The 8,470-nt window shown below is 27.3% G+C and overlaps 1 protein-coding gene across 1 annotated transcript; it reads left to right on the top strand.

Annotated features, from left to right (window-relative positions):
* Window positions 1–341: 341 nt before the first annotated feature.
* LOC132920764 (pre-rRNA 2'-O-ribose RNA methyltransferase FTSJ3) lies at window positions 342–5,734 on the top strand. Its single transcript, XM_060983414.1, has 12 exons — window positions 342–549; window positions 627–926; window positions 998–1,305; window positions 1,392–1,538; window positions 3,210–3,461; window positions 3,528–3,814; window positions 3,879–3,952; window positions 4,017–4,168; window positions 4,253–4,562; window positions 4,625–4,827; window positions 5,149–5,336; window positions 5,401–5,734. The coding sequence occupies exons 1-12, from the start codon at window positions 483–485 to the stop codon at window positions 5,630–5,632; spliced, it is 2,520 nt and encodes an 839-aa protein (XP_060839397.1). The 5' UTR covers window positions 342–482; the 3' UTR covers window positions 5,633–5,734.
* Window positions 5,735–8,470: the final 2,736 nt, after the last annotated feature.

Below are 8,470 nucleotides of genomic sequence, written 5' to 3'. Positions count from 1 at the left end.
GGAAACAAATTAAAAATTACAAATATAGGCGCATTAAAATAATATCATACAATTCAATATTCATAATACATTTCCGTAAAGTATATAACTACGTTAACTATATTTATACGTATGATATATTAATCATAAAGTAAATCGACAAATTCGATTAATGTCTATTTTCATGTGTTTGTCATTTTTTCCAACACTGCAAGTCGTATTTGTAATTATTCAAATACACATGTAATCCCGCGTAATATCTATTCACCCTATTCATAACCTCATTGGTATCCGCGCACGCACATTGGCCGTGTATCACGTGTATACATAACCTAACAAGATAACTTATCACTTTACTTAGTTGTTCAAAAACATTACTTATTCGAAATTTGAAATGCCTACAGTCGGTAGGTAGAATGTGTAAAATATAATTTAAATTATAATTGGTGACTTTGTCACATATTGTATCAAATTCATAGCATCCTGAACTCGTACACATCAAGATGGGTAAAAAAAGTAAAATTGGAAAACAGCGTAAAGATAAGTTCTACCATTTAGCTAAGGAAACCGGTGAGTGATTTTTTGTTACAAAGCCAGCTATACCTCTAATGACGCTCATTTCTAAATTCCGTGTGGCATTTAAATAGGATTTCGATCTCGTGCCGCTTTCAAATTACTCCAGTTGAACAGAAAATTCGAGTTCCTGCAGAAAGCCCGTGTTCTCATTGATCTTTGTGCTGCTCCGGGAGGATGGATGCAAGTGGCCAAACAGAATATGCCGGTTTCCAGCATCGTTATTGGTATCGATTTGTATCCTATAAAACCAGTACCTGGTTGTATATGTTTAACAGAAGACATTACAACTCCACAATGTCAGTCGGCTCTCAGCAAAGAGCTTCAGACCTACAAAGCGGATGTTGTGTTAAACGATGGAGCTCCTAATGTCGGTCAGTAAATCTTTAGTCTTCTTTAAGTATTCACTTTAATTGGAATTATATTAAATTACATCTATATTTAGGTCAAAATTGGATTTATGATGCTTATTCTCAATCTTGTCTCACTTTGAGTGCATTGAAGTTGTGCTGTCATAATCTCAGAGAAGGTGGATGGTTCATTACAAAAGTTTTCAGATCAAAAGATTACAATGCCCTTATGTGGGTATTTAAACAACTTTTCAAAAAAGTACATGCTACCAAACCTCAAGCTTCGCGTAGCGAGTCTGCTGAAATATTTGTTGTTTGTCAATATTACTTAAAACCATCAAAACTAGATATGCGTTTCTTTAATCCAAACTATGTTTTCAAAGACTTGGAAGTCAATCCACAAGTAATTGATTATTATATGATTTTACATTAACAATTTTTAACTTCTTAAATCAATGGGTATTATATATTAGGTAAATGTGATTTTAGGTAAAATTAGATTCTGAAAGCAAAACTCAAAAGAAGCCAAAAGCTGAAGGTTATCCAGATAACACAACTATATTATTTAAACAACTCCCAGTATCAACTTATATTCAAGCTAAAAACCCAGCCATAGCATTACAAGATGCATATGAAGTAAGTTATTAATAATATACTAGGAGTATATTAGAATATTATTTGAGTGATACTAAATATTTTAAAAGTGTTAATAAATATTGATAGTTCACTTACTTGTAAATTATATTTTTTCCTTGTGGTCAGATTTATAATTTTTATGGCTTAAAAGTGGATATAAATAATATATGTTATGAGTAAGATATAAAAACAGATAGTGTATATTTTACTCGGGCAATGTAATCCTTATCAATATGAACAAAACAATTTATCTATGTTTAAATTATCCACCTTAATATGTATAATGTATACATTATCCAGCTAATTTAAACATAAACTGATGTGGTTAGGATAAAGTATCAAGTCTTGTTAATTTGGTTGCCCTTTTATACCCAGTTAAACACAAAAATACCTACTTTAATCGTAAACTAATTACATCAATACAATGATCAAATCTTCAAATGGTTTAATTTATACAGTCTTTCTAAAACGAAAAACTAAACCATAATTAAAATTAAAATAATTATTCATTAAATTATTATTATTTTATCAATATATGTACTTCACTCACTTAGCCAATTTCTAATAAACCAAAGTTTAAATTTTATAGGTAGCAAAGAATTTGTTGTATTACATTTTTTTTTAATTATATAAACTTTAAATGCCATCTTGTCTAATGGCAAATAAGTAATTCTGACATTATCAAACTGCCATTTATCATTTACTATTAATAATATACAATTATACAAGGGAAGATAAAACAATATTATAATGATATCAGTCTTGTTTTTTTATACTCTGGCCCACAAGAGAAGTAAACCGTTTTGCACATACAAGGTGATTCTTTTATCATAATACACACATTAATTCAAAAAGTATTCATGTTTTTGAAAACATTTTTTTACATAGTTTCAAGTTGTTAAAAAGACTACATTTTTATTAAAAAATTATATTTTGAAATATTTTTATCCTTATTTTTTTTAAAGTTTTTTTACTTTTTTGAATGACAACATAGAGTTTTAATTTCATATTCCAAAGCAGAATAATTTTCTAAGTATTTTGATACATAAAAATCGAATTTAGGGAGAGTAGTTTATGAGTTATATGTATTTAAAGTTTAGACAAGTGGAGTAGAACGGGATTACCCCGCAAAATGTTTGTCCCACTACTTCACTTGTTTAAACTTTAAATACATATAACTCATAAACTACTCGCCCTAAATTCAATTTTTATGTATCAAAATACTCAGAAAATTATTCTGCTTTGGAATATGAAATTAAAACTTAAATATATGGATAAAAAATATTTAAAAATATAGTTTTTAATAAAAACTTTGACTTTTTAACAACTTGAAACTATGTAAAAAAATGTTTTCAAAAACATGAATACTATTTTAAATAACGAGTGTTTTATAATAAAAGAATCACCCTGTATAGACAGGCGGCAGACCAATGTCAACCAACTCCAACATTGTTGGTATTTCAAATGGGTGGGGGATGCATCAATGTGTTTTCGTTAGGGTACGTTTTATATTTCTTTTAGGTCAAAGAAAACAATAATCTATTCTTTATATTATAGTTAATAAAATAATAATCTATAAAAAAAAATAGTAACTTTACAAAATTATATGCTGATGGTTACTTATCAGTCAATATATTAACTAATTTGATTTACTTGATTTTTTTTTTTTAGATTGTTTTAGATGATCCAATAATAGCAAACCATCCAAGTACAACAAACGAAATAAAAGAGTGTTGTAAAGATATTAAAGTTTTAGGCCGAAAAGATATAAGATCACTTATGAACTGGTGGAAGGTGTTCCAAGATAAGGAAGAAAAGGTTGAAGCTGTAGATTCTGGTGATGAAAACAAAGAAAATAATGCTGAGCTTTCAGAAGATGAAAGAGAATTGGATGAAGTTGATAAAGAAATCAAAGAGCTGCAGGTTTGTACATCTAATACATTTAATTTTTATACATACTTTTAATTAATAATTCTATAATGAATATAGGACGAGGAAAGAAGAGAATTAAAACGCAAGAAGAAGAAGACCAACAAAGAAAGAACTAAGTTACAGACTAAAATGAATTTAAAAATGGTGCATAAAGACGATTTGGGACCAACTGAAGAACGTGAAACTGGTGTATTTCAACTGTCTAATATAAAAACAAAAAAAGCTTTGGACACTGTAGTTGATCAAGAACCAGATATAGTGGAATCTGAGGATTCTGATGTCGAGATTAAACCTAAAAAAGTGAAATATGATCCAAATAACACATACCTTGACAAATCTGGAATGTAATAATGAAAAATATTCATTTATTATTTTTAATTTATTTTATCATACATTCTATTTGTGTAGGTTTTACCGTTCAGATGAAAGTGCATCAGAACAAGAATCATCAGATGAAGTTGATAGTGATACTGAAGGATTAGGTATATTAAATGCTTTTTGTTTTTATAAAAAATTCAGTCATTTAAATGGTAATTGTTTTAATAGGTTTTACGGATAAAAATTTATCATCAAAAGCATTACCCAAAAAGAAAGTAACTTTTGCTGATCCAAATGAAAACCATCCTCTGATTACTGATCTTGATTATCGAGACGTAAAGGACAAGCGTACTTCTAAAGCTGAACTTTGGTTTGATAAAGTAAATAACTATACAATAGTATATTTAATAGCATTATAATATGGTTGAAATTATAAATAGTTAAATAATTTTAATTTTGTATAGGATGTGTTTAAAAACGTAGAAAGAGAAGAAGATGAAGATTATGAGTTAGAAAAGATGGCTGCTGTAATTAAATCTAAAGGTGGCAAAATGTATAGAAACAATTTAGATGATGATGAAGATGATGATGATGATGATGATAATGAAAAAGTTAATTTAAAAAAGTCTAATAAAAATATTAAAGCAAACCAAAAAGTTGATGATGATGAAACTACAGACTCTGATACTGAATCTGAAATTAGTGAAGCTGAAGATCAAAGTGCTGCAATACCTATAAATGAATGGGATGATAAACCTGTACTTACGCCAGCAGGTAAGAAAAGGAAATTTGTTATTTTTTTTTATTTAAAACTTAAATATAATTTTTATTAATAGGTAAAAAAAAGAAAAAGAGGAATGCTAAAGTTTTGGATGATGACGGTCTTGCTTTGGGTACAATGATGGCTTCATCAAAAAAAATGAAAAGAGACATTATTGATGCTGCCTGGAATAGGTTTGCATTCAATGATGAAGATCTGCCAGATTGGTTTGTAGATGATGAAGCAAAACATATGCGCAAACACGTACCTGTACCTAAGGTATATTTAAAAATATTTTATTAATGAGATTTGATATAGTAAGGTTTTTTTTAACACACGCAACATAAAAATTTTGATTATTCTTTACCAGATGTACCAATTAATCTAGTGAAGCTATAATTTTTAAAACAGATTTGAATTTGTTGTTGTGTTCACTTGAGATCAAATTTCCTTCATTTGTGACCTCAAATAGTAAAAATTAAAAAATTGTCATATTTCAATTATTAAAGAAATTATATACAGAATCAGTTTATATTGAATCCCCTTAACTATCATTATTTGTAAACATAATATTAATTGTATAATATTCTTATTTTTTAGGAACTAGTGGATGAATTCGGCAAAAGACATGAAGATATAAATATAAGACCTATTAAAAAAATTGGTGAAGCTAAAGCTAGAAAGAAGAAGCGTGCACTACGTCAAATGGAAAAGGCAAAGAAGAAACTGGAAGGTGTTGTGGAAAATTCTGATGTTACAGATGCTGAAAAAGCTCGACAAGTCAGACAGTAAGTGCTTTTGTAATTTTTTTCTAGTAATACAGTTAATCTCACATAACATTTTTTTATTTAGGATTTACAAAAAACTGAAACAGCCTAAACAAGAAATTAAATATGTTGTATCCAAAAAACATACAGCTGCCAAACGAGCGAAACGTCCAGCTGGTGTGAAAGGACCATACAAAGTAGTAGATCCAAGAATGAAAAAAGATATGCGTGCTAAAATGCGTATGGATAAAAAGAAATCAAATAAAAAAGGTGCTAGAGCTAAGCCGTTAGTTAAAACACGACGAGGTCATAAATAAAAAATGTATTAAAAAAATAAAATTTTATTACAATTATTTCTCTGTGACTAAAATTGTTGTTGTATTTTTCTAATAAGATAAACTTTTCCACCTGTTCACAAATGTTTATTTTTTTATTCCTACCTACTACTAATAATAATTATAAATCATATTATTAGTCTTAAATTAAGTTATTGGGGGTGAGGAGAAAGGGCATTTGCCTAACCATGAAAAAATAATATTAAATGAATATAATAATATAATTGAATATATTTTTTTCTATACTTGTTAAAATTTATTTTAATTAACTTAATATACCAATATCAATATTAATTTTATAAATAATAGCATAACTATTTTATTTATATGTTGAAAGAAATAATATAACTTCTTTATTTAGCTTAAATTTGAGATTTTTTATATGTACATCAATGGTTATGGTGGAGTGTATAATACTATATAGATTACTAGATTCAAGTATGTAATGAATAATACATGATTTTTTGAAGTGAAACTTCTTTGCAGAGGGTACAAAAAAAAAAGACCACGGTTGGCATCATGGACCGCCCCCCTTTTGCATATAGTAAATAAATGAATAAATAATAAAATTTAAAAAAATACAGTTCTATTGAAAATAAAATTGTAAAGTGTGATATTTTTATTTTATTCCAATACACACCTAATATCAGTTGCATGACTGAAAGAAGTTTCACTTCATCCACACGTACTTGTTACACGCACATTATTTTAATTTATAAAAATCTGAACTTCATTATTTTAAATATTGATTAATATAAATAATATAATCCATTCAATAATTTGTTCGTAAATTCACGACTTTGTATTATACTTTGATTTAAAGTCATATTATTCATTAAAGAATTTATGGATTTATTTAGAAAATAAAATAAAAAATAATGCAATATTGAATATGTAAATATGTATTCATATGATTCCCAAAACTTGTATTCTTCTCCGAGAACAAATCTTAAATTACAAATAATTTAAGTAACATTATGTTCTAATTTTAATAATGAAATAACTTGTATATGAAGAGTAGTTAACCAAGCATGGACACAACCTTTTTGATGAATAATAATCTGAATCATGTTCTAACTCTTCAAATAGCATCAAAAATACATTTTATTTGCAGGTTTAACACAAAATTAATTTATTTTAGATTTATTCTCAATAATAGAGGCTTATTAAATTATCTGTCAAGAGACATAGGATATTTATGAAATTATTGTTAATCGATCGCAGTGGCGGATTCAAGGTTTTTTTTTAGGGTGGTCAACCTTATACATTCTTACCTATATAATTTTGTAAACACAATTTTTAGGATTCGATTTTAAGCTTTACATACATTACTTGGCTGTAGTCAATTTGCACCAAAATTGATCCAAAATAAACACAACATGTATAATTTGCACCATTTTCAGGTAGTAAGTAATAAGAATTGTAATCTACACCAAAATTAAAATCGATTATTTTTTCGGTAGTATATCGATATTACCAACTTACAATACAAGTTTCTATATTCTAGTATAAATTTAGTTTAAGTTTATAAAATATCGTATTAGGTATTATGAATATAAAAAAGTTGGCCATTTAAAAAAATTATATGTAAAATTAAAGTCGTATTATTATAAATAAAAAAAAAAGTTTTAACTGGTTTTTCATATGGTGATTCTCGTGCTTTTTATTTTACACAATTGATTTAATTTATAAACGTTTAAGTTTTTCTCATCGTGATTTATTATGTACACTTTCATCACGGACAATCGTCATATTTTCACCTGTAGTAAACAATTTTGTTGAACATTTTCTCTGTGTACAACGCCAACGAATTATATTTATAGTTTTTGTTTTATATGCAAAATAAAAAGTATGATTATTATATTCTAAAATATCTTCCTCGCAATTACTTTTAATTATCTTAACTTCCTTATTTCAAGCAAAAAATTAAAAACTGCACTAAAAAAATGTTACACTAAATTACGTATACAACGAAACGGCAAAACTAAACGTAAAGCTTAGACCTTAGTCTTTGATCAATATAATAAACTGATGTACATTATATATTTATATAAATATATATATATATATATAATGCGATTACGACCAATAATTGGACGTTGAACATCAAAATATTACCAGAGAAGGCAAAACATCCCGAAAAATTATTATTGTCATTCGTGTTCATCTAGTCTTGACGTCAACGAGGAATAATCGAATATTTCAAATCGAACAAATAATTAATCATTTTGGTGCAAATTACAAATTCTATTTTCGACTACCTGAGGGTGGTGCAAATTACAAACACTACTTTCGACTACCTGCAGTGGTGCAAATTACAAACTACCCATTATATAACTGTCAAAGATGAATCTGCCCCTTTCTAATCCACCACTGACCGATCGTACTTCATTTATATTATTTATACCGAACTGTTAGATGAAATAGTATTAATATTATACAATAGCAGACAGCAGTATCTTGAATGCATAAACCTTAAACGGAAATATCGTAGTTCAAGGGGTTTTTATATAGGCAATTCTGATTCAAATTCATTGTTTCAATCTAGTGCACATAAACGTCAAGTACTCAGATAGCGTACTAATCCTAAGTATATACTTTACTATTATATCTTAAACAGTGCTATAATGTCCTAACCTAACAATTTTTTTTAAATCTAAAATAGTAAAATGTCATTAAATATACATAAATGGAAGACAGGGAAGTTGAATTCGATTTTAAGATAGACAGGGATTGTTAAAGAATTATTAATTATACAATTTTAAATTCTAATGATGAAAAAATGTATAGTATTGCATCAATAAATAAGTTACAATCAAC

Source organism: Rhopalosiphum padi, chromosome 2 (assembly GCF_020882245.1).
Source record: "Rhopalosiphum padi isolate XX-2018 chromosome 2, ASM2088224v1, whole genome shotgun sequence".
NCBI lineage: Eukaryota > Metazoa > Arthropoda > Insecta > Hemiptera > Aphididae > Rhopalosiphum > Rhopalosiphum padi.
Note: the sequence above shows the minus strand (reverse complement) of the source record. Positions and strands in the feature narration are given on the sequence as shown.

Bases quoted from the DNA above. Each gene is read 5' to 3' on its own strand.
- LOC132920764 (XM_060983414.1), top strand. From the start codon at position 483: ATGGGTAAAAAAAGTAAAATTGGAAAACAGCGTAAAGATAAGTTCTAC. The intron at 550-626 runs GTGAGTGATTTT...GCATTTAAATAG, and splicing joins CCATTTAGCTAAGGAAACCG to GATTTCGATCTCGTGCCGCT. The intron at 927-997 runs GTCAGTAAATCT...ATCTATATTTAG, and splicing joins CGATGGAGCTCCTAATGTCG to GTCAAAATTGGATTTATGAT.